Source organism: Cinclus cinclus, chromosome 18, assembly GCF_963662255.1.
Source record: "Cinclus cinclus chromosome 18, bCinCin1.1, whole genome shotgun sequence".
NCBI classification, from domain to species: Eukaryota; Metazoa; Chordata; class Aves; order Passeriformes; family Cinclidae; genus Cinclus; species Cinclus cinclus.
The window spans coordinates 12,227,236-12,254,117 of record NC_085063.1 but is presented as its reverse complement, the minus strand read 5'-3'; the positions used below and the strand labels follow the sequence as shown (position 1 = coordinate 12,254,117).

General features: G+C 41.6%; 1 protein-coding gene across 5 annotated transcripts in view; it reads left to right on the top strand.

Annotated features, from left to right (window-relative positions):
* Positions 1-26,882, top strand: part of GNAS (GNAS complex locus) — a 134,168-nt gene that overhangs the window by 40,369 nt on the left and 66,917 nt on the right. For 2 of the 5 annotated variants that reach the window (XM_062504778.1, XM_062504779.1), the window contains exons 1-2: positions 8,077-8,263; positions 11,904-11,976. In XM_062504778.1, coding sequence (XP_062360762.1) covers positions 8,125-8,263; positions 11,904-11,976 — 212 coding nt within the window. In that variant the 5' untranslated portion in view covers positions 8,077-8,124. Of the gene's footprint in view, positions 1-8,076; positions 8,264-8,911; positions 8,960-11,336; positions 11,415-11,903; positions 11,977-26,882 lie in introns of those variants that run through there. The other 3 variants (XM_062504781.1, XM_062504780.1, XM_062504777.1) reach the window with 3 other exon arrangements.

The following is a 26,882-nucleotide window of genomic DNA, read 5'->3' as shown; positions in this document are numbered from 1 at the left end:
TCTCAGTGCTGTGCAGACATGTCGGAAGCAAACAGCTCACAACCTGTAAGAGAGAGGCAGATAAAAGATAGCTGGACAAAGAGGCACAAAAAAGGGAAGTGGCTCGTCCAAGGTCACCCACGGATCGGTGGCTGTGCTGGACTGAACCATCTGCAGTAGATCAGGTCTCCTGGATCCTGTTCCCCTGTTTGATCCCCACGCTCGTCTTGCCTCCATTCACAATTTGTGAATGTTCACACAGGCCTGATCATCCCCCAGCTGGCTCCACAGGAGGGCATAATTCTTCACCTCTGCCTGTTTTAATGGGGCAGAGGCAAAATCCAGTGTTGGACCACAGGTTCTGACCCAGCCCTGGCCATGGATGTCTTTCCTGGCTTTGCCTGAGATAGAGCAACAAGGGAAATCTTTCACTGTGCACCTAAAACCTTGGAGACAATTAGTTGTTTCATATACATTTCTAAAATCTAAAAAAAGCCCAAACCACCAGAAAGACTTTCTCACTGCAAAAGGGGTCTAAATTCTGCAACTGCCCTAGGGCATGTGGGGGACTCTAATTTAACATCAAGGCACTTAGGATGTAATGGTGCTGTTGGTTTGCCAGACAGAAAGATTCTTCCAGGAAAAACAGGGTACAAAAGACCCCTATTCTATAACTGTGTCAGTACGTAATCTTAGGACCTACACTTAACGTTTTTTCATCTAAAGAAAAAGATAGGAGAAAATGCCCTTTTTCAAAAGGAATACTTTTAGGCCTTTAGCAATGCAGAGACAGAGTAACAAAATCACAGTCCTGTTTTCCTTGCAGATCGTCTCTAATAGCTCCTGGTATTGAGAGTATTGTGGTTTGCTAGAACTAAAATGTAAAGTTATTTTGAGCATGAAAGCCTGGACGTCATCCTATTTTAAAAAAATGTTAAAGAAGGAGAGGAATGTTTACAGCACATTAAAACCTGTGTGACAACTTAGCAAGAACTATTTTAACAATCCTCTTATTCCCTTTCCTGTTGTGCACCATAAAATGAGAATGCAGTGTCAGTAATAAATAATATTGGCATGGAGGGATGGCTCACCGTGCTCCTGGAGCCAGGCTGGGACAGGCTCAGCCCCAGCTGCCACCCTGCTCCAGTGGGAACTGTGGCTGGTGCTGGGGAGGTGAATGCAGGAGCCTCCTCTCCTTGGCTGACCCCCGGGCAGGAGAAAAGCTTGGGAGTTTCGTGGTTCTTTACAGGAATTAACAATAACCAGTGTTTAGAAAACAGCCTCTGCCACAACTGCCTCCCTGGGCTTTGTGACCCAAATGTATCAAGGATTAAAGAGGAATATTACTTTATTAAAAAAAAGTTTACTGTCAGGGGTAGGTCTGCAGTGAATGTTGACAAATACTGAAACTAAATATGAGAAAATACTTGTTTCATTTTTTGTTTTTTTTTTTTTAAATCGGCATTCCATATGTGTTATGTGGAGAGCTAGGATGTGCTGCTGCTCCTGTTACATAAGAAGTTTTTTTCTTTTCTAATAAAATGCAGTACAGAAGGCATGAAAAGTGAGAAGGAATACCAAGGAAAAGAACTACATGAAAACAAGAAAAGCTACTAAGTGAAAAGCTCTTACTCAGTGTGTTATTTCCATAATTCCATGAGTTCCTTAAAGTCTCTTTTTAATGTTTCTGAGGGAAAGCCTCGCACTGAAAGGAGGGAGGCAAGGGGTTTTTTTTCTTTGGTTTAAAGGAAGATCTTGGTTAATTCTGTTAGTAGAGTTTGGGCTTGTTTTATTTAAAAACAAAACAAAAATCCCTCTCAAGTTTAGAATTTCTGTATGGAAAAATTCTTCTTCTTTGCCAGAGAGGGAAGTATCTCCTTTTCATTCTGTTTGTTTTGGAGTATCTGTAGTTAAGTGTTTTGTGTTTGTTCTTTATTGAATACATTAGTGGTGCATTAATTCCTCCCTGACAATGCTCGTTTCATTGCACTCACTCCTTCCCATCTGACAGACAAACTTGTCCTTTCACGTGATGATCCTGCTTTGCCCTCCCAGGGTTTGATTGGTAATGGCTGCATTTCCTACCTTGTTTACCTCTGAATGCTTTTTAAAGTGATTTTTGTTCTGGCCCCCACAAGGGAAACAGACGAAAAAAACCCCCCACATTGAATTCTTGCTCCAATTCCAATCTGTTTGCTTTGGTTTTCCTTTTTAGATTATTGTTTGGCTTTAATTTGTTTGTTTCTCCTTTAAACGGGCTTGAGATTACTCAAGGGTTCCTTGTTCAGCAGGTCAAAGGGTAATTTGGAGACTTTGAAACCGTCTCCCTTTTTATCACCAGTTTCGTTCTTCCCAGAGTCCAAAGGATTTTCAGGACGATAGCTCGATAGCTCGTGGAGGATGGCTCCATCTAAGGAAAACATGAGCAGCAGACCTGAGTCACTGCAAGAAGCCATGGCAGTTTTTCTTAGATGAAAAAATCCCCACTGATCAAAGTGTAAATCAGGACCTTAATTAATCCTTATCTGTAACTAAAATATTAAGTTTGCTGGGGATTAAGATTAAATACATTGAGGTTGATAGGTTTGATACTCAACTACCAGCCCTGGATGGAGACCCTAAATTTAACTAACTTCAAGTCACAGAGGTGCCCATGCACAAAAGTACACAGCATGTGCTATTAAAAAATGTCCTTTAACTGAAAGAGTCAATCTGTTCCAGAGTTAATCCCTGCTTTTAAAAGAGGAAGGTCAGTTCCAACTGCTCAGCCACGGCACTGTGGATTTGTAGGACAGTAAAATGAAGCATGGGGTAATGTAGGCTCCTTAACAAAAATCCAGGTGTTGCTATAAGGACCCTATAAGAACCATTTGTTTCACATGTCCCCCAGGTTAATTGAGCTCTGTGTCCTTCCGTGGAAAAGAATTGCTGAAGATATGCTATTTCCTACAAACAGAAACAAAGGAAATAGTACAATTAGATCAGTGCTGTCACTTTTACTTTTTGAGCTACAAATGTTGTCCTCTCTGCTGTGTCTCCTGAGCCACGGTAGGAACTGGAGTACAGGCTATTCCAGAGGCGAGGAAGGCTGACAACCTCCTCAGAGGCTGCAGTGCCATTTCAGTCCAGTTGCTAAGGGATGCTGGAGTGAGATGTCGTCTGTGTCTTCTCTTCCAAATGAGCACATTGGCTTGGTCACAACTCCACCCCCACAGTTCACAGCCAAAAGTTTACGAGGTCACATTCACTGTGGACAGCGAGAGCCCGTAAGGAACTGCGTAACTATCCCATCTGAAAATTAGTTAACCATTTCTTCTTTACTGGAGGCACCCAAGTGCTCAGTGCCTTCAACTCACTAACAAATGTTAATTATTTGCAATAGGAAATAAGGGTCTTTGTCACCTGGACGGTTTGGGGGGAAGCTGTGAGGTAAGATGGGCATCTGATCTGGGTCTCATAATCAGCTGTAAATACAAACAGTAACTCGAATGAATTCAGAGCCCGACTCTGGTCAATTTAGAATAGAACTAATGCAACATCAGAACTGTAAGCAGAAAGTTTTATCCGTTTAGTTAAAAAGATAAAAGAACAGAACAACATGAAATAAATGTCTGAAAATAAAAAAATAAAAAATAAATGTCTGTTCTGAGCCTTTTTTCAACAGGCTCATAATCTACTCTGTTAATGCAATAGTTTCTCCAAAACCAAGTCTTGCATCTACATTTTCAGCCAATGTTTGTGAATTTTACAGCAGTATTTGTTTGTCTTTTACCTATACAAATGTGCATATCCTCATGCACAAGAAGGGAGACTACCACAAGGAAAATTAATTGAAATACATATAACAGTCTCAGATATAAAGTAAATATATTAAAATAGGAAAAAGATAGTCTTTTTCTTGAGGTCCTCTTGAGTGATTATATCAGCAGGTATTACATGTAAGTCTTAGAGGGACAGAAATTCATGTTTATAGGGTGGGGGAAGCATAAAAAATGCTAACTTTTCAACAAGTTCCCTCTTGTACTGCTATTGATAGTCTGCTTCTACTCTATATCTTAATCTTTTTATCCATTTTTAAATCAAGGCTACTGAAGCTATGCACTTCAGTAGGACTGCTCAGCTGAGTAAAGTTCAGGTTTATTTCCAGGATTAGGGTATTGTTAAAAATCCTTATTTAGTTTTAGGCACCAGAGAGTAGATTTTGGGGCAAAAGCTGTGGAGGGAAAATGGAGAAAATAATTGCAATCAAATTATTCTTTCAAAAAAAAGATATTAATAAAATTAAGAGACCTGATGATTTTCATTAGGGTGTAATAGGAATTAGGTCAATAGGACTAGAAATCTGAAGTTAGCTAAAGTGAACAAGTGGACTGAAATGGATTATAGATACAAGGAAGTTTTATACACCCTCCTTTTCTCCCAAATATTCCACTGAAATGTTATTGCTCTTAATTATCCTGCTACCTCTTCTTGTGAGCTCTTTTCTGGTTTGAGAAGTTAAAATAGCAGAATACTGTTTCATACTGCCAAACCCCCTGTTCTTTTTGTGAAATCCTTGCCCTGAGATGCGTGCTAGTGTCTCAGAATCTTTGCATTTACTTTAGACTGAAAAATAAAAAACAACAGCCTCTATTCTATTCAAAGTGTTATATTCAAGCACAGAGGGAATACCAGTGAATCTGGATTTATTCTGTAAGTGTGCAATGCTCGCAATCTTCTGTGTGCAACCTTGTATTCCCCATTAATTTAAATAGTGCAGGATTGAGTCAATAGCTGTTAGTCTTCTGAAGTCCTTTTACAGCCATTTCCACGTTCTTGTTACCTTACCTTTTTGGAAAACATTTTCATTCAACATGCAGCAGTGTCCTCTAAAACCCCATTTTCAAGCTTCAAATAGTTAGACTTTTATCACAGAGGCACTATGCCCGTACATATAGTTATTTTATCTTTGCATTATTTGCTCCTAAGGCTGCAGGCTCTTCAGAAGTGAGATTTAATTTTATGGTGAGTCAGGGGTCAGATTGTGCCTGCACTTACCCTTCTGATGGCAGGAGTCCTGTGAAACTCAAGTTCATGGATTTTTACAAGATGGAAGCTAATGGAACTAGGTCCAATAAGAAACACAATTTATTCTGAAGACACATTAGCAGCCTTATGTTATTTAAACAAATGTAAAAAGAGTGAGAACAGTTAATGTGTTGGTATGCTCACTCTTCAAACGATGGGCTCCTAATCAGGACAGCACTGAAAAAACTGCTGGCAGTTCACTGGGTTTGTGAAGTGCGGGTGGTGCCCGACGTCCTGAGTACTGTCATATTTCAGAAAGAAAAAAACAATCTGTAATTGCTGATAGGTTACACAATGTGGGAGTTTTCTTTTTGTTTCGTGTAGCTTTTGACGCTTTCACACTTTAGTAACACTTGTAATACAAGGAGCTAATTCTTAATTCTGTTGTAAGTAACTGGGAGCTTTGTGAATGAGCTGAGTGTGTTTTTCTTTTTTAGCTACCTCATTCTTTGCTCAGCCTAAAGACAGAGGCACAAGGCATCTACAGCAGGAGTTTAACCTCACAGAGCCTGTCTTGGTTTCTATTTGGGAAGGGATGGTTATGGCAGTGCTGGACAACAGCACTTACACAGCCATGACTCCCTTGTCCATGGATGCTTTGGCTTATTCACCCATCCCATTTCCATGTATAGACACCATACACCGAGATTTTAGCCTTTTGTATATCTCCAACAATAACTTTTATCTTGTTTGTGCATTCCTTCATGTTTGGAGCTTGAGATAGGCTCCCTTCCCCCCAGCTGGGACCCAGAGGGAAGCAAAGCCTGCAGGCTAGGGCAGATTTTCCCCCAGGTGAGGTGGGAGGTACTGGCACTTCTACAGTCTCTTCACACCTGAAATCATTAAAAAAGTATGAGGTTTTCTAACTTTCAGTCCAAATTCTGCTTTTCTGAGTCCTTTATGCCTTGTAAATTCCACAGTTAAAATATATTTTGATGTTGTGTATTACATGGAAACTATACAAATAAACAACCTATAAGATACAAGGAATTATTGCCATCTTTGCTTCAAATGAATCTGAGCCAAGTTTCTCTAAGTCCTTTAAAAACTGCTCTTAGCCTAAAAGAACACCAGTAAGAGTCTCTCCTGTGACTCCAGAACTCTGGGGCTCTGTGGCATTTAAAAACAGTGACTGTGATATTCCCTGTTTCTCCTGAGGCCCCCCCCCTCTTTCAGCAAGGGCACTTCAACAGATGTATTTGATGGCATTAGCTGTGACCTCCTAGTTGTTTGCTCTATTCCCATAATTATTTTACTGTTGGTTTCTAAATATAGTAGCTGGATGATGTAAGAAGGTGTGTTCATGGGAACAGTGTGGTAGATAATCGAATTTTTCAAATGAGGGTAAATAATATTTGTACAGTAAAGAACATTTCACTAACTCATGTTTGGGGGTGTGTGCATAGAGAAAAACTATCTGTGTGTTTTAGGGAACCGGGTCATACAAAGAGCAAAGCGCCAACCTGTGTTTTCCAAGTGTAACTGATAAGTTGGGTAATTTTTTAACGAGGTTTCCCAAACATATTTTAGAGAAGAAAATGGAACGAGACAGGGTGGTAAAACCATAGGCAGAAGCAAGTGTGTGCATCCAGCAGCAGTACTCTGCTAATGCAGAGAGCATCCCCTGGTACCTTGAGCCCCCAGTCCCGGCCGGGATGGGCAAGGATGGACATGAACAGGCAGGGATGGACCCCAGCGAATCGCGGCGTACGAACGAGCGAGCGACCATCCACCTAAAAACCCAGACTACAAACCGCTCAGCACCATAACTTCCACATTAATTATTTTCCAGCGTAGCACAAGTCGTTCGCGGGGCACGACTCCCGTACAATTGATTCAGAATCCTATTAACTGCCAGCGGAGCTCCGGGCGGCTCCATCCCTCGGGGCGGGCGGGCCGAAGGTACCGGGGGGAGCTCCGGGGCCCCCGAGCGGCGGCGGGGCCGGTTCGAAGAGGGCGCCGGCGGCGGCGCGGGGTGACGCGGGCATCATGTGAGCGGCCCCGCTCGCTCCCAGCGTGCAGTGTGGGCCCGCTCGCCCCACCCCGAGCTCCGCCGCCGCGGAGCCGCTCAATAGGGGAAGGGAAAAAAAAAAAAAAAAAAAGAGAGAGAAAAAAAAAAAAAGGAGCTAAAAAAAAAAATGTGGGAGAGAGCAGGAAAAATAAGACGGGGAAAAATCCGCCCGTGAGGGGACAGGTTCTGCTCGGGGCACAGAGCAAACGGGCGCTTGCGCTTTCTTTTCTTTTTTTTTTTTTTTTCCCCAATTTTATTTTGTGTTTTCTTCTCGCCGAGAGGATTCAGCCGCCTGGAAACCGCATGTGAAAAGAGCAGCAGCGAGGCTAGGGGAGGAAAAAAAAAAAAAAAAAAAAAAGAGGAAAAAAAAAAGGGGGGGGGGTTTGGCTTGGACCCCCCCGCCCCAGTGCGGGAGGAAGGACCCGCTCGGCCGGAGGGCGAGGAGCTGCGGCGGCCGGCGAGGGAAGGGAGCGGGGCTGCGTGACCCCCGCGGCGCGGGGGGGGAGGCGAGGAAGAGACGTTTCCCGATCCTCCCCGCCGAGGATTTGGGGAGGTTTCCGCGCCTGAAGCCCGTGCCTTTGGATCTAAAGAGGATTATTATTTTTTTGGGGGTGGCACTGAAGCTGGATTTGTTCCTGTGCGTGCGGCGCGGGGGGGAGCATTTCTGCTGCCTCTAGAGGAGCCGGGCGGCCCGGCCGGGGCGCGGAGATCCCCGCGGATCGCTCCGCACCCCCCGGGAAAGGTGCGCCGAGGGGATCGGCGGGGGGCGGGGGAGGAGAGGCAGCTGCAGCTGCCGGGGAGGAGGCCCGGCGGAGCGGCAGCAAAGTCATCGCTATCGGCCCCCCCTCGGCTGGCTTCGGGCTCGGCGCTCTCCATGTCTCTGGCTCTGGGCAGCGGCCGCCACAGCAGCGAGTAGGGGGGGGAGGAGGAGGAGGAGGAGGAGGAGGAGGAGGAGGAGGAGGAGGAAGAAGAAGGGAGCCCGGGAGTGCCTCCCTCCCTCCCTCCCCCCGGCAGCCCCGGCCGCCTCCCGTCCCCTCGCCCCGCGTCCCTGCCTTCCCCTCCCCAAGATGGGCTGTTTAGGGAACAGCAAGACGGAGGATCAGCGCAACGAGGAGAAGGCGCAGCGGGAGGCCAACAAGAAGATCGAGAAGCAGCTGCAGAAGGACAAGCAGGTCTATAGGGCCACGCACCGGCTGCTCCTGCTGGGTAAGGGGTCGCGGGCCGTCCCCTCCCCGCCGGGGCAGCGGCCCCAGCCCGGGCACGGCGAGGCCGGGGGAGAGAGGTGGGGCCGGGGGGGGGGGGGGGGGGGGGGGAACGAGCGGAGCCGCAGGGCCCACCCGGGGCCGCGGGGATCCGCTATAGCAGCGCCCGGGGCTGCGGGGCCGGGGCCGCCGGGGGGACCGGCGCGGTGCGGGGGAGCGGCGGGGAGGGCTCGGGCAGCGCCCGGGGCGCCGCGGGAGGGGCCGGGGCAGGTACGGAGCGGCGGCGCGGGGCCGCTCTCCGCCCGCGGGGCAGCGCCCGCCGCCGGGGCGGCAGCGGGCCTCGGGCGGGCGTGGGGTGGGGGCCGGGGATGCCGCGGCGAGGGGCCCGCGGGGAACCCGGCAGATAAACAGGGCAGGGCAGTGACAGCGGCCGCGGGAGAGCGGCGCGGCGAGCGCGAGAGGGCCGGACACCGCTCCCCGCGCCGGGGCCGGGGTGCCGAGAGACGTGCGGCCAGGCCGGGGAGAGAGGAGGAAGAGGAAGGGAGGAAGTCGGGGAATCGTTTGGGGGAAACGGAGGGAGGATGTCGGTCCCGGAGGGAAGCGCGGCCGCGTTGGGGCCGCGGAGCAGCGCAGGGCCGGGCGGGCACGGCCCCGGCCCCGGCGGGCTCGGCACCCTCCGCTGTCGCACCAGGAATTGGAGGTACCGCGCGTTGGAGCGCTGGCAGAGCCGGGCTCCAGGTGCTGTTCCAGCGGCTCCGTTGGGTTACCTGCTCGTGTTTTTCAGGAGAGATATTTACAAATGCGGGCTGTGGCTTTCAGGGAACGGAAAGGTCCAAATGTCGCTATCGGAGAGGACAAGCAGATGTTTGTCAGGCTCATTATTTCAGAGTATTTTGAAGTGGTGTTTTAGGATCAGATGCAGTTAGGAGCCGTGGGTTGTTTTGGTCACGCCGAGGGACTGCCTGTGCACGTTCTGCAAGGCTGTAGCGTGGAGCGCAGGCTAGGCCTCACCAAGCTGACTCAGTTTTGGGGGGAAAAAAAACCCTAATTGAAAGAGAAAAATAATTTTTGAAGGCGGTGAATTTGGAAGCGTACTCTCGCCAGTAAAATCTTTCAAATACTCATTTGTAGAAAGAGACTTAATATAAATGGAGAGTGACTGGGACTACAGCAGCACCTGCAGCACTGAGGAGCCTGCCAGGGCTTCAGCAGAAATCTTTTAACAGGATAATTTGGACTTCAGCTCTTGGGAAATGTCTTGGACTTCCAGATTTCAGGCTGAACATTACGTAGATACATAGAAACTACTTGTCATCAGACGAGTTGCTTTCGTAAGAGGCAAAATTTCAGCAAACAGAAGCATGATGGGCTTGCTTGGGTTTTCCTTCTGTTGTCTTTAGTTTTGGTGGCTGAAAAATAGTTTAGATACTTGCAAATAAAATTTTGCGTGTATTTAGTGATGGCAGTAAAGTCATCTGTGAGTGTGTTTTAAAGTGATAGTTCAGCTGTTACTGTTTCTGCCATGAATTGTGGATAGTCTGTAACTCAGTAAAAAACATGGTAAAAAACATGAAAGCTCACCTCCCTATTATTATGTTATGTTTCCTCTATAAGACACGTGAAATAAGAAGCCAGGCACTTGGAAAGTGTTCTTAATATTTTCAAATTATATTCAAATAACACCAAAGAAGAGCTGCTGAATATTCTAGTGGGTTTATGCTGCTGCTCGTAGGCCCCATCACTGTACACGTGCTTGCCCCACTGCCACGAGCAGTCTTGCTGAAATTAATGGAACTCTCCTTGGTGGTGAAGTTAAACGTGTGTACATAATTGTTGTTGAGAATATAGCCTTAACAAGCAGCCAAATATAGAGCTAGACTTATGGAGAAATGTAGACGTAATTCATCATTTTGGTTCACTGGTGTTGTACCCAATCCAGAGAACCCAGGTGTGTCAATACCAAACCGTATGTGTTTATAGCAAATGCAACAACTGTCCAGCCTCCTTGGACCAAGTGAAGTACAGATTTTGGCTCCCGATGCTTATAAATATAAAATGTGATTTCGTGTTACAGCTGAAATTTACTTGTTATTAATTTTTAAGTGGATGTATGACTATAGGAGATACTGCCTTTGTGAATAATTCTTAGTTGTGAAGATGATCCAGTCTGTTTTATCCTGGGATGCTAATTCTTGATTGGTTTAGCCACCTGTGTTTATTGCATGGTGCAGTCTGCCTGATCAGACAGAGGGGCTAAGGTATGAAATAGCAGCTTAGGGGAGAAGTGGCGTGTGCTTAAGGAGGTGTAGATAAAAACTGCTCTCTAAGTGCTTACAAAACACCAGTGAACAAGGAGAGGAAAAAGGAGTAAGGCTCTGGGATTAAAGTGGCAAAACATGCAGCCAGTTTTTTTGGAGAGCAGAGGAGGACTTTTGGGAATTCGTGAGGGAGAAGGAAAGGAAGGGAGAAAGCAGAAGGGGAAAGCATTTGTGAGAAAACGAACCTTGAAATGTAACTGCTAAAATACAGTTTTGAACATGAGGCTTAAAATGGAGGCTTGTGCTGTCAGTGTGTGCTACCAGAGGCCTGACATCCTATAAATACAAACTGTACCTCCCTGCCCATTCTGCCATGGTTGCTGTGGGTGAGACACAGGCTGAGGAGGGGAATAAACGAATAGCCGGGAGATGCTGAGGGGAATCTTTCTAAATTTTGCTACGTTACGATACTACTCCTGCAAAAATATGTTTGCTTTATATAGAAAGCTGCCGATCTGGCAGCGTGGAGCAGCTCAATTAAATGCTGCTGTTGGAGTTGTTCAGCATGCCTGGAAAAACGGGTACTATAGGCAGATGGGCTGCCCTGTGCACTGGCATCCGAGCAGCACAGCAGAAATAGCATCCATCTACTTATGGAAACTGGAGTAAAGTGGAGTGGGGTTTTTCACTGCAGGTATGGAGGGGGAGCTGGGGAGAGCTGCAGTGGGGCTCTTTGGAGCAGGCAGCCACAGAAGGTGGGCTCTGCCTCTCGTTGTGTGTAGGGTTGATTTTGGAACATGTAGGGAGGGTGGGAGGCTGCTTGCAAGACACAAATAAGAGGAGGTTTTTTGAAGCTTTGTGGGTGGAGGCTTAAAGGGATGCCTTCCTTTTTCAAATGTGAGTATCTACATATTTTATTCCTTGTGATTTAAGTTACAGAGTTTGACTGGGTGATGATGAACTGCAGCCAAACTTAGAATTCTTTAAGGATATAACAGAATTTCTTGGGTTTTATAGGGACTTCAGTCAGTCTTTCCCTCTGTCAGATAGCAGAGTCAAGGCAATCAGGTTGTGATGTTCCCTGTCATCTTCTCTGTAAAATGTTGAAGTTGTCCATTTTCTTTCCAAATACTGCAATCTGCTTTTAACATTGACACTGGAAAAATGGACAGTGAAATGATCCAAGATTCAGATCTGACACATGACTTGAGCTGGGCATTTATTTTTAGCTACAACTGAAGTTTCCAGTGGCAATTATTTCTTTCACTTTTCGCTCCTGCAGTGAGAAACCCAACTTTCTTGATTTTTACCCTGAAGAAAAAAATTCTAGTGTGTGCCTTAATCACTTATGCTTCCTTCTGAAATTGCTTTACTTTCATTTTCTAGGTGCTGGTGAATCCGGTAAAAGCACAATAGTCAAGCAGATGAGGATCCTGCACGTGAATGGATTTAATGCTGAGTAAGTGCATTTGCTTTTTCACTTTACAATGTTCCTTCTTCCTCTGTGCTGCAGTCAGTGCTCCTGGTTTATATCTTGTGTATTTTCCCCTTGCTGCTGTTTCTCTGTCTCTAGAATTTGGATGTATATTTTTAGATGAGATTAATAGACATTAGCCTGAAGAAGTCAGGCACCAATCATAAGTAAGATCTAGCATTGTAAAATTATTTATATCAAGGCAGAGCTGATTTGATTAAGTTTTGAGTTTTGTGGGTTTGTTAACTGCAGTTTCTTTCACAACATGGCTGACACTGATTTACCTCAGCTATAGCACATTGATTCATATTGCTGCAAACATGCCTTGTGTCAGTGTACAAAAAGAGCACGATTTTTGTCATTTGGAGCACATAAAGCTTTATTTTCTGTGTCCTCCCAGAATGAAACTGTGCTCTGAATTTTGGGGATTTTGTTGTGTTTGCTTGTCCAGAGGTTTGTCTTAAATTATCTTTCTAAAGGCTTTTATTTTTTTTGCATTGACTATCTGTTATTTGGCAGTTGTGAAGAGGAGAATGGCATTAAGATAGGGAAAATGGGTTCTTGTTTGTCTGAGAAGGGTTTATGTTTGCTAACTTTTTGACTAACTTTGCTAGAGAGTAGGAAGAGATTCTGCTGCATGTTAATTTATGCTTGCAATTGTGTGTGTGTGTATATATACCAAAAGCTGCTAAATTAATACTAATTGAATCAAAATGTTGAAATTTCAAAGCTTATCTTCTGTGCTTTTTTTTTGGTTTAAGATTGCATTATTGATTTTGTCTGGCTTGTTTTCAAACATAAGAGTTTTGTACGGCCATTCTTTAGTTTTTAGTGGTATCATCTATTTTGCAAATCGTGACTTTTTGGGAAGGTTAATCTTTCATTAGTCTTCCAGTAGTTAATTCTTTAATAAGGATATCTGAGCTAAAAGTTCAGCCAAGGTGTCTGGACAGTACTTCTTCCTAATCAGCAAATGATAGTTCAGGATAAGGTGCACAATCTTTTGGATGAAAGTTCAGACTGATTCATAATAAATACGTTATGTGCTATGTGTTTTTAGCTCCTCTTTATAAGGAATGTTTTCTGTTTCCAAAATAATTTTTTCATAAGTGCCTAGTCCTGCATCCTGTTACTGCTGAGCTGTCTCAGTTGTTTGGGCTGCTGCAGAGACCTCTTAAAAGACATGTGTGGGTTAAAAGACTTGCGTGAGTTGACTTGGTTGAGTAGGTCTCAGTATTGGGTGCTGAGTAAAAGGCTCATAAATGAAAGTGGAAGTGGATCCCTGGTACCTTTGAAAGTAACAATCCACTTAAACAACACGGTTTTTCTAAGTTCTTAAGTGCATGGGTGCTCTTGAGGGGGTAATGATGCTGTGCAATGGATGGTGTGTGATGTGGGTAGATAACCTCAACCCTGCAAGCTGCATACCCAAATCTGTGTGGAGCTGGGAGCCCATAGACCTGTGCAGAACTGGTGAGGGACTGGGACACACTGGGGTTTGCAGCAGCAGGGGGTTCCTCGAGTGTCTCACTTTGCATTGTAGAGCTGAACCTGCAGCTGGAATCCAGGGCAACATGGCAAATTTGGCCTCAGGAGGCTCTGCTGGCTTCTGCCTTCTCATAGCAAGGGATTTGGATTACGGGGCAGCCCTGTGCCAGCACAGCCCTGCTGCCAATCACGGGGCATATCCCAGTGTGGGAGCCCTGGGAATTGCAGGGGAGCTGCCTGGGGCTCGGGAGCTGTGGATTGTCCACCCATGGCATTTTGTCCCTGGTGCTTTGGTGGGTAGTGCGTGTTGGAACCCCGAGGTGCATCAAAATCCAGTACAGAATTGTGGTATATTTAAAGTGTACAAGGAGTATGTTATAGCGCATCGTTTTTAGGGTTCTACTGCCAAAAATAATCAGTAGATCATAACATACACTTTGCAGCAGGGAAAAGGCTGTTTTTCAGTGTTTTGAAATTCTTGCAAGTTGCGCATCTGTCCTTAAGTAACTTGCATTTTCTTCCAAATAACTAACTCCTCTCTATGTTGTCTCACTTTCCATTACTCTTTTTGCCTGATTGATTCCCTTTCTGCCCTGCTTACCTTGTGGAAGAATGATGTGGGACTCAGCTAATGAGAGAAATAGAGTGGAGGTTTTCTTGGAAGGGTAGGAAGTGCAAAGCGTTACTTCTCTTCACATCCTGATCAGTTGCTCTGGGACATAAGCATGTTTGTATACAACATCACAGCTAATGTGGTGAATAGCAGGAGAGAGGTGCTGAGAACAGTAATATGCTGCAGATGAGGAGACTTTTCTTTAATTCTAGTGTACCTGTACATAACTAGATTTGAATTATTTCTGTTGTTGCAGATTATTCTTGTGCTTTGAAAGAAATCCAGTTTAAAGTCCTGCCTTAGAACTGTTTGCCTTTGATTTGGTTGCCCTTTGGCAATGGATGTTTGAAGCAGAGAGAGGATACCTGTTAGGAAAAATGTCTAATGCTATGAACGAGGGAGTCAAAAGTTTTTATTTAGTGTTACTCTTCTTTCTGGTGACTGAACAGGATATCCAGTGCTAAAAATGCTGGCCTACTTCAGTGAGTGTGAGGGGATTTTATTCGGTTTGCTTTTAGGATTCTGCCCCTAAATAGTTGAAGTTATCATGTGCCTTTGGGTGAATCACTATAGCATTTAGCAAGGTGAAGTCTGTGTAGTTCTACAAAACTAGAATTTCCTCTGGGACTCCCAGTTCTCAATCCCTTTAGCTAATTAATTATTTGAGGAACTGTATGGAATCAAGTGCTCCAGGTAATTAATGTGCTGAATAGTTAAAGCTAAGATTAATTTGATGGTGGTTAAAGTTGTAGGCAAGTTAACTACAGAAAAGACTATTTTTTTTTCAATGTTCCTTTTATAATCTATAGTCGAATTAGAGACAGAATTTTTTTTTCTGTTGCTGTAGTGAAGGTGGTGTGTGGGATGTAAGAGTGCTGTGGTATTGGTAAGGGGAGCAGAGCATTGGAGAAGCAAGGCATGTTCTACAGCACAGGTTTTTCTGCAAGGAGCTGTTTTGGAAGAGCTAAGCCCACTTTCAGCTTTTGCAGAATGGCTTCAGGTGGCCATGCTGTCATCTGACATCTTCCTGCAGCAATTCCATGAAAAATGGGATTGTGGCTTCCCCACAGTGTTTTTCCAGTGTTCCTGGTCTTTAACATGGAAGAGCTGCCTTCTAAGCATAAAGAAGAAGCCGTACCAACCAAATTTTCTGCTCTTTGCATTACTGCCAACAACAGAGGCCCTTTTGATGTAGAAAGGGTTTAAATTTGGCTTTTAATAGCAGGAAGCCTGCGACTTCCCTTCCTTTCCTTCCCTCCCTCCTCAACACTTCAGCTGTCTTTTCATGAGGCAGTTCCAGAGGAGTAGGTATCTGCTGCTGCAAACACTATTTTGTGAGCATGCCCTGATAAGGTGGTGCCAGAAACCTCTTTTTGACTGTGCAGAAGTTTAGATGGCAATCTTTCTGAAAGGATGAAAAATGGAGGATAAGAGGAGTAAAGAAAATAGTTGGAAGAATTAAATGTGTAGCTCAGGTTGAAGAGGAAAAGAAAAACAACTCCTTTTTGTGCTGTCTAGAGGCTTGGGTTCTTTGCTTCTAAAAACATGGCCTTTCACTTACTTCTGATTTCTTTAAGTCATCTTTCCCCTCTGTGATCACTGTGGCTTTGGCTGACAGACTCTAAGGAGAGGGTCATTGTCATGCACAATTTTAGAAAGCTGGGAATAATTGGCACAGGCAAGAGACAATTTTGAAGTGTCATGGGAAAAACTGGGACAAGCAGAAATATTTAAATAGAAATAAGTGGTTGAAATGTGACTTACAAAATCCACTATAAAGATTGACAAATAAGGGGAATATGCCTTTGTGGTTATTAAGTTTGGATAGGGTTTAGGATTCAGGAATTCTTGAGGTTACGGGAAATTTCAGGTAAAGTTTTTCAGTCTCAATTTCCCAAATTATGATATAAAATATTGACACTTTCTTGAACTAGTATATTGAAGTGCTGCATAGGAGCTTGTGTATTTATTAAATTGATAGCATAAGCAGAGCTGAATAGCTTTGTTTTCAAGACTTAAATGACAAATGTATTTGCATTTCTCTTGTACTTCTAAAAATTACTTTCTCTTAGTGGGAAAGCTAAGAAAGCCAAGTCACCCTCTTAGAGATTTCTAACATTTTCTCTTTTCTCACCAAGATTTAAGAGTTTGAGTAAGGAAAAGTAGTCACTGATGGTTTCTAATCTTCTCTTAATACATCCATATACCACCATTATGTTACATAAAGCAGTAAATAATATCTAATCACTTTAGTCAGTGTCAGTCTCTCTTGCAAGTGAAACAACTTCTGGTTCAGTAACTTTACTTTTTAGTTGTCTGATACTGTGGATTTTCTTCTAACTTTGGTCTTTTTAGCCATGTGATTTTATGGAAGAGAAGTTAATGTTATGAGGGAGGGAAAAGTATGATATTTATAACTAAGTCTTCCAAAATAATGAATTCCCTCCTAATGGCTAATATTAGCTTATATACACAAATATGATTGCTGTTTTTGTAGTTCCTTTACATTTGTGTAGCAATCCCATGTTTTCAGAATGGTTACTTCAGTTCCTTGCCAAGAAACAAACATACTTTATTGTTTTACCTGACTGGCAGCAAAAGTAATTTTTTCCTGGTGTTTGAGTAAAATTGAAAATTGGAGTGGGGGAGGCTTGGGGTGTGTGATTCCCCTTGCCTCCTTTCTTTCTTTCTTTGCATCACAGTGTCTGTTGAGAGACTTCTGCAGCTTTGAGGCACAAACTTTTGATATTTTTTTTTCTCAGCTCCTGTTCCAGGACACCAGTGAGGTGCTGGAAAATTTGTGTGTACACGTCTGTTCAATTCCATCTGAACAAGTGGTTATGGTGTTTGATCAAAATTTTTGCTGTAGAACATAAAGTGGAGGTGTGGGCAAAGAGGGGAGCAGGATTTGTTTTTCACTCAGTTTTTGGTCTTGTCCTGAGAGCTGACACAGTTGTGTATTTGAATTTTGTCAAAAGACAAACATACTCCAACAGCTAAGAAATTCTGTGAAAAAGAACTGACTACTGCATATAGCTTGTAAAAGCTTATGCAAAATGTTTATACAAGTTAAATACAACTTTCATCAGCTTGAAGGAAATGGGAGGTAATACCTGGTGATGTTAAACCACCTATACAACCTTGCAATCCCTTAATTGTTAGAATGTTTAAGAGAGTTTTTAATGTTTAAGAGTTTTTATGTGCTTGAAATTATCTTTCCTTTGAAAATACTTTTATTTCTACAAGGGCGAAAGTTCTGTTCTATGACAGAGTTAAAGTGAACTCAGTGAAGCAGCATTATTTTTTTTTAAGTATAACAAAAAAGGAAAAAACCTTCCGAGTTTGGGTTGTTTTGGTTTTTTTTTTTTTTTTTTGTTTGTTTTGGTTTTTTTTTGTTTCTTATGGGATCTTGCCTGAAGATATGAGATGTTGTCCATCAAGAACTTGTGCAAATACTTTGTAATTCAGATCTGCTACTCAGGTGTGATTTTTAAATGCTGTAAAATGAGTTTTCAGAAAATTTTGATTGTTTATGATACCTACACTGGGCCTCATTTGGCAAGGATTGTTAACATAGTGTGGCACTGAAAATTCTAATAGTCACTGGAATAACTCCTTGACCTTGCTTAGAGGCTTTCTGAAATCAAGCTGTTAAAATATTCCCATGTGCAAGTGAAGTGAATTGTTTTTTCAGGGTGAAAAATCATATTGTTTACGTTCCTGAAATATTACAGAAAAGTAATACATGAAGGAACCTTAAAGTTTGAAAAACTGGTTAGTTTTTCTGCTTTTAGATGCTCATGGTAGGTTCAGGTTAACCATCAGAGGGGAGATGACAGCACAGTGTTCAAAGAAAGCATTGACTTTTATTCTTACATTGAGTTTTGTTTTCACATAAAAGAAAGGAAAGTGTGAATTGAACATAATTTCTTTATTTTCACGGGAAACATGGTATTGCTCAGAGCAGAACCTGTATCTTACCTGCATTTACTGGTTGGGAAATGCTGAATTCTCCTGGCAAAGCAGTATTTAAACTACCAATATTATGTTTTTACATGTTGGGAGCTCTCTGTCCTTTGAATTACTTTTCCTGGCTTGCAACTTGACATTTGTGCTTTCAGTTAAATATTTCTGTTTTCTGAAAAAGAAACCCAACAACAGAAAACCCCAATAGTAAACTCATCCCTCAAGCTAAGTTTGCATATGTTGCAGACATGATTTGGCATGTAAAGGGACTGGCCAAAAATATGGCAGTAGTTCTATTTGTTTTGAGGTTTAAATTTCACAAAAGCTTTTTAAGTATGCAGCTATCAACCTAGGAGAAAGCTTTATAGTTGTAGAGAGCTTGGAGAGCAATAACTATGAATAGCAGAATAAGCACGGGTGATGTAATCTGAGAAGCAAAGGAGAGAGACAGAAGAGAATTTAAGGCTTAACTATGTGGAAAACATTGTGAATGGGTCTGCGAGGGTTTTGACTTCTGATGGTGGATGTGGGATTTTACTCATTAGTTTTGGTAAAATCAAACAAATATGCAAGTTTGCTTTTATTTTCCCGAACAGAAAATAAACCATTCAGTGGGTAGCTGAGTGAGTGAAGTCTGGGTTCTGTAACTTGTCTCCCAAATCTTTTCTGCCCTGCAGCCTCTGCAGCTCCTCTTTGGGACCTGTGGCTTTGTGTGTCTCCCATTTCCTCCACTCCTTTTTTTCCCTCCTTAATGCAACACTGATCCCTAAATATTCCTGCATCAGCCCACCCTTCATCTTCCTTTTTCTGGTTTTCCAGCTACCTGGACAAAGTCAGAATGTGTTGTGGCTGGTGTAGATCTACATGAACTCTTCCTGCTTTTCCTCATCGGAGTGCTAACTTTGGTCTCTCTTCTACTCAGCCTCTTCTTTGCATTTCTGGAAATTAATTTTGCAGCAACAATGCTTCTTCAAGTTTGGTTGCACAGCAGAATCTGAAGTAGAATGAGACTTAGAAAAAACAGTGAAAAGAAGTCTTGCTCTTCCTCAGTTCACTCCAGATTTTTTCAAAACATATTTTTAGTTTCCACATTCATGAGTTAAATTGGAAGTGGTGTATTTTTCTCCATTTTCTTATCTTAAGCAAACATCTAGTAGTATAAACCAATGTATCATGTTCTATTTAACTTGTTATTTAATAAATCACCAGCTATATTAAATACTGCAGAAAACTTCAGATAACTTCAAAAATATGGCTCTCTATGGAGAATATTAAATGTATCTCTATATTCCATATTTCCTTATCCTTTCTGAAAAATTTCACTGGGTTTTTCAGGTTTTCACCAGCTTTTCTTAATAATTAGATGGTGCAGAGTGGGTTACCCTTTCTCTAGTCAGTGCTACAGAATCAGCACTACATGAAGAATTTTCTTCTGGCATATCTCATTGTATTTCTTATTTCCTATATATTTTGGATGCACAGACTGGGCTGTACTCTGATTTTTCCAAGAAAAACTGTTTCTACTAATTTTTCCAGATGGATGCTTGAATTAGTTTATAAATGAACAGAGTGCTCCTTATCCTCTTAAACTTATTGCAGTTACCTTTTTGATATTAAAACTATTAGTTCACATTATTGCAAACCCTGAAGATTCCCTTTACTTCATGATGTAGCTACATTTTGTCTCTTGCCAGTCATTCCAGCTGGGAATTTTTTTTTCCTAATTATATTATGTTAAAACCTTGTGGTTTTGTCCCATAAGGAAAAAAAAATATTATTAATAAAAGCTGTGCCTTTCCCTTCTCCTTCTAGCAATCTAGATGTGAGTGACATTTGCTGTTCCTGTTTCTTAGGTTGTGAGCTCCTGTGTTGTTCTCTTGGACTGGGGGAGCAGGTTTAGAGGGTTTTGAGGCATTTTTCTAAAAAGTGAAAATACTGCTCTTGTTCCAGTTTTGTGAACCCCCTTCCCCAGTGTCTCAGATCGAGGCAGGCAGAGCTAAGGCTTTGAAGTATAATCCAGCAGGCAAAGTTATCTCCATCTTTATTTTTAGATATATCATGCATTTGTGTATTAGGGTTGCCCAGGTCCCATCTCTGATAAAGAGCTGAGATACAGAAATTGCTCGTCTTAATCTTGGCCATTCAGAGCTCTCAAGTTGAAATGAAGGAATTTCCACTGATGAGTTGTTGTTTTGTTTTTCTTTTTTTTTTTTTAGTATAGCTTGAGTCTTGATGTTAAAAATAGCATGCCTTACATTTTACTTTAACAGTTGAACCTTGAGTTAATAGTAAATCCAGGCATTTAGGATGCAGTGCAAGTGTAGCTGCATCACTTTTAATAGTTATTTCTAACAGAACTTTTAATAGTTATTTCTACAACTGTATTCTCGTGTAAACATGCAGTTAATTAGAATTACTTGTTTAAAACTGAGCTTGCTTAGAAACATCAATGCCTTGAGGGGTGTTTTTGACAGCTAAGAGGCAGAAGCACCCACTTTTTGAAAAACGTAGTAGTGGAATATCTCAGTGAGATGTTTTGTTTAAAGGTGTTGCTGTTACAGAAGTACAGGAAAGCTTGTGACCTTCTCTCTGAGCTACCTGTATTCTCCACAGGGCTATTGAATAAGTCATTGTGCTCACTTGTCTTTTTAGCTAAGGCCCTAGAAAATAATTCTCTCTCCCAGCTGCACCCTTGCAGCCTCCCAGGAGTGGTGGGTGAGCTAATGGAGCAGGCAGAGGTGTGCAGGGTTTCCTTCTGGGGTTTGGTGGAGTCCCAGGAGATGCTTCATTTAGCCTTGAATGGCACCTTCAGAGCTACCTGGGGGATTTACTGCTGCCTCCTTCATCACTGGGGTTTAAACACTCCCTGCTTGTCTGCAGCTCTGTGTGCACAGAAACAGCTTCGGTTTCCTTCAAGTTACGACATTTTTATTCTGTTTGGACAGTACAATTATCTGTGTAATATAACTGCTCATATTAATTAGAAAATGTTGCAAGGAAATGGCTGTTTGTGAAGTAAATTTCGTCCTTATGTTTGTAGTAAAAAAGAATGCCTTGCTTCAGTCTTGTTTGGTTTTTAATTTTTTTAAAAAAATACAGATAAAAACGTGTAGTGGGACACTTGGCGCATTAAGCTCAGAGAACTATGTGTAATTCCTGTTTTAGCCCTGATAATTTAAATGAAAATAGGCTAGGGAAATTTGGTTTAATGTGGCATTACTATGGAAAAATTAAACTAGCTGGTTTCATGAATTCTAATTTAATTGCACTGTAGTGACTGGCACAGCTTTGCATTTTTTTTTTTTTTTTTGCTTTTTGCAGGTTAAGACTATTTAATATAAATATGAAAACTTAGACTTGTAACAACATTATTTTAATAAGCAAAATATAGTAATCCTGAGGACATAGCCATTTACTGAAAAGATTTTATTGAATATCTTCTGAAATTAGCGTGTAATCACAGCACTGCATTATTCATGGGAAAAAAAAACAACTATAAGCACAATGCAAAGCCTAAGAAAATTATTTTTCCTTTAAATGAGAGAGATAACTGAAAGGGGAAGGGCTCAGTTAAGCACTTGGGGTTTTCAGGAAAGCTGGGACCACTCAGTCCCAATCTACCACACAAACCCCAAGCCCATGTGCAGCTCAGGCAGAGCAGCACTTTCTACACTTCCAAATATTTGACAAAACAGTTACAGAGCTCAGTAAAAAAATTAAGTTTCCTAGTACTTTGTCTCAGTGTCTTCTGCAGCAAGCTTGTTACACAACTTTCTGGAAGATTTGCCTTAATGGGGTTGTGTGGGGGTTTTTTGTTATTAAATTTCTATGTTGTGGGAAGCTACTGGATTTTAAGTTCTGGGTTTTGATGTGCTCTAAAATAAATGCCTGGAAATTGGATGCAACCTTTTAATTTTGCTATGTCAAAATGATTAATGTTGTTTCGAAGTAGTTACTCATAGGAACGCCTTTTGCTTATGCTGAACATTGTAGATAAAAATATGCTCTGTAAGTTACATGTAGGACACTTGAAAATCTGAAATGTAACTATTTTGCCTGTTAGTTTTTTGAACTAGGACTGTGTCACTCTTAATTTCCCCAAACTCTTGGGAACTTGGGATGCTCTGTGCTGCCTCTGTGTTTTGCTTTCACTTAATTGGACAGACTTCACTTTATGTAATTGTTTCTTATGCAATCAAATGTTTACTTTCCTTATGTTTATCACTGAAGAACTTGGGAACGTTCTGTTACCTAAATGTCTTTTTGACACTGTAAAGTAAGGGGCAGGAAATGAGTGAAAAAGATTGAGTTTAGTAAAATATTTCTATATTCTATGCAGTCATAGGGAGTTGGAAAAAACATTTTGAAATCATGTAAGCAGCATAATGTATGACTTTTTCTTCACAGTTTTATTCATGCTGAATAATTTTTTTTAATGTATTTTTTTCTGGGACTAACTGGAGTCAACCAAGGCCTCTGTTTTCTTAACTGAAATTCATAGGTTCCATTCTGATAATAATTTCAGGCAATAAGAAAACAGGAATATTTTGCACTTTTAATAATACTGTTTGGGCACAGATTTTTTTTTTTTAACTGAATGCAGAAGGCAAAGTTATACATAGGTAGAGAAAATAGAAATGTTCTATATATAATATTCCTTACCAAAAGAAAGTATGTTTCCATCCTGGATAATGCTGCAAACAGAAAAGGAAGTTTGGTATCTGTTAGATGGGCAAATATTGGGATCAACTCTGAGTGATTTTGTGATACTGTTGTGGAAATAGTATCTGGTATTTTCAAAAAGCAATGAAGATATCCTGTGAGAAACTATGGGAAACACCAATTTATATAACTTATTTATAATTATTACTGGGAGGGGTGATCTGATAAATTGTACTTCAGAAATTCGTTTTAGTGCAGCTGAACATGAGAGAGTCCCGCAGGAGTCAGAGTTTAGATTTTATCTGTAAAATTGGAAAAGGACTCAAAAGTCAATTAGTTAAATTACCTTAGTATGATTTGGGATGTTTTTGTGGCAAGAAGACAAATGCAGGCTTGGACGACTAAAAAAAGGGAAAGTGAAACATAAATGATAGAGGGGACTTCCAAATCTGATAAGAGTGTTATTAAAATAGTATACCCCATGCTGGTGCCTTCACTTCATGAAGGATGTGGAATTATTGGGAAGAACTTAAAAATAAAAGGAAGCCCCAGGAGTTGTCTCAGGTCCAGAGGAGGGGTGTCCAGATGTGGTTTCATGGCCATACAGAGGTGGTGCTGTGTGAGAAAGATGCCTAAAAACAAGGGCAGGCATGAGACTGACTTCCTTAACATTGAGATACTTTATTTGAAATAATTTGTTGGGAAAGAGAAGCTTCATTTAAGCAATCTGAGGGAGGTAGGTGTTTATTTTTAAACCATATTTCAATCCACCTGAAGATTCACCTTTCCTGACACGGTACCCATTGTGGCCTTGAGGAGCACAAAGTCTGCAAATTCCTCCTTTTCCTACCCTGAACATTAATATGTATTTTCAATTCTGTGTTGGTGTTTGAAGCCTTGAAACCTTTCAGCCCTGTGTCTGCCCACGGGCATCAGAGAGGTGGGGAAGCGTGGGGTTTGACTTTTGGTTTTGGTTTTTCCCTTAAAATAATTCTGCTGCTTGTTTTATCACAGTTTTCACTTCCTCCTGAAGCATCAAAGATTGGGCAGGGTCTAAGGTGATGTCAGAAGATCCTCTTTTGGGCCAGACTGGTTGATTCTTCTCAAGTGATACAGACAAAGTTAGTTGAAGTGCTTCAGATAAGAAACTCTTTCACTAGGGACTGCTAGGCTTGTTTCCATCTTCTCCTGCTCAAGGCTTTCTTGACCTCCTTGGATCATTAGAGCAGACTTTTTGTAAGCAGTTCTCTGCCCTTGCAGAAGTCCTGGGTGCTCAATCTTCCCTCATTTCAAATTGTGACTTTCAGAAATAATTGTTTTATTTGAAATTTCATCTCAACACTAAAGCATATGGAGAAGCACATGGTTTGTGATACACTGAAAGGCAAACTGAAGTACTGAAGTATCCTCTCTGGCCTAAAATTCTTCAAAATACTTACCAAATATCTGTGTTTCCTGATTGTTCCATGCTGTTCTGAAGTGCTCGCCCAGGTCACAGCTCTGGTTCTGAAGTCTGTTCTGTAGAGGGAGACATGAAGGTGGCTGAGAAGGTGGCTGACTGGATTTAGTGCTACTCTGTGATTATGGATCTCTGTATTTTGAAAAAACCATCAAAATTTCACCTTAGTATAGGTAATTCACATCAGTATAGGTGTAGTTGAGTGCATTAGTGTTTCCTAATGAAACCAAATATAGTCCTCTTCAGTTCCATTCATTCTGGACCTTATCTCTCCTTCTGATATGTCTCACTAGTTGCCAAGCAACCTCAACAGTAGTTCTGCACATCCAACAGCATTCAAAAAAAAGTGAGTAGTTGTTGCTGAAAATAAGATGCCTTCTGATGACATGAATGAAGAGAGTTACGAGGGAAGGAAATGGGGAGTGGCAAGTTTGGAGCTGATATTCTGAAAAAGTTAATAATATTTAGCATCTTTATTTTCCAAGTACTGATCAAGCAATCGTAAGATTATGAAATAAAAACTATTTTTTTTCTTTCAGTGAGTGATGCACAATTATGTTTATGCTTCCTAGAGCAGAGGGCAGGATTTAATCCCAAGAGTGAAGGAGTTTAGTATATGTATTTCTTTCTCTGACCTGTATTGACTTCCCATGTTTCTGGTTGAACTGCAGATTATCTGGAGGGCTTGGGAAGATTTTTCTTCGTGTGTTTGCAGATACATAGCCAGCACTCTCTATTTATTGCATGCAGATGCACCTGCAGTGTTTTGGGTTTCATTAAAATATTTATAACCTGCAAAGCCTTCCAAATTAGAAGTATGAAAGATTGTGTGTAAGTCCTTTATTACTTGATAATGCTGTAATGCTTATAAAGCAGTAAATAGAACTTACTTCTATATTCTGTCTCCTGTGCAAAATGTGATCTGAGAAGCAAACAAACTACCATAGCAAAGGAGATCAGAAAGGAAGTGAAAGCTGATTTGGGAAAATGATTCTGGTTTTAGGTTATTCAAAAGGAAAACTTTGTGTTTCATGTAGGCTGACCAAAGCAACATTACTGAGGACACAAATTAGAAAGTATCTGAGTTAAGACTGCCATAATTTGAGCTCTTTTTAATTTAGGACATCATTGCCAATGACTTCCTATATAAAAAGGTAATTTTGAATCCTTTAACTAACTCCTAAAAAGCAGTTTAAATGTGAATGTGGGGTTTTTTACAGCAGGCTCTGACACTGTGGAAACTCACTTTCCCTGTCACAGCCTGCCTGGAATTACCCAGTTGTGTGCCATGAAGAGACACCAGAGAACTGGGCTGTCCTACAAGTTCTGGTCTAGAGGGCTGTTCACAGTTCAATCCTTCCCTTCCCACTCATTTTTTTCCTGAAGATGGTGGCCTTAGGAAGATGCTTACTCCATTTCTGAGAGAGGGTAGTAAAGCAGGGATGTGCTGCAAATGTGTCAGAAACGGGGATGTGTCAATTTATACACAAAGTAGGATGTGTTGTGAGTTACACCCTCGGTGTCTGTGGCACACAGATCCACGTGTTGGACATACTCCAGTGAGGCTTTTTACACACATTTTTACATGCTTTGTGCTCAGCCTGTGGTTACACACTGCATCTCCACATGGGTGTTTTGACACTATTCAGGCTAAAGTGAACAAAACCAGGCAGGATTATTCAGGAGGCGTTTGCTGTGTGATGCAGATAAACACACACACACAAAAAAAAAGGGATGCTCAGTGTGCAAATCTACAGCTTAACCTTGCAAGGTGGCTTCCTGCTCTCCTGTTCCACAGAGGGGAAGGTGTTTTACAGGTAGAGTGGTGCTTGGAGCTGCTACTAACAGAATATGCACATTTTGAATCAGTCTGTGTGTTCATCTGAATCACAGACCCAAAGGAGTGCCTGCCTGGGAGGAGCTGGGTTTTGCTCTGTGTGAGGGGTGGTGAATTATTCTCCAGTTGTTGTTTCAGTGAATTTAAGTCAGCTGGTTGTCGATTTTAATGTGAGCACTAGAAACAATTCTAGATCATTGTAGGTTTAAGGATAAATTGAATTAAGGAAGGCATGCAAAAGAACTATACTTGCAAATGGTTAAAAAGCAAATGAAAAAAACATCCTAGTGTTACGTAGTATTTTTATCACTAACTTCTAAGGGTTATTTGTGTTGGACTAAAAATTCTTTTGACATTCTGCAGCTAATAGAGGTAATTTAGAGATAAAAAAAAAGTCTGTGTGTGTGATGTATATACAAAAACTGTTTGTAGTGGTGGTATTTTTATCCTCATTTTCTAAGAGAAGAAGACCAGTCCTAGTTCATGCTTTTTTTTGTAATCTATAAAATACGTGGATTTTGGCAGCTGCCTCTTGCCTCTAGGCATGTAAGTAGGTTTGTCCATGCAAGATGTGGATAATTACTCTGTGTATATATATATATGTGTGTGGTGTGTTTGTTGCTGCACCAGTATTGCCATGTAAACTTAGTTGCCCTTTTATATATATATATGTATTCTCTGTATATCTAGTTTTAAAAGGGTAAATATTATAAACTGGTTGCTCAAGAGCAGCACACTATAAAAAAAGTAATAAGCACATCAGTAAAAGTGTTGAAGTTGGTAATAAAACTGCACTATAATCCTTCCACCAATTTATTGAACTCTTAAGTATAGTTATCTATGACAACTGCTGCATACTGTACATT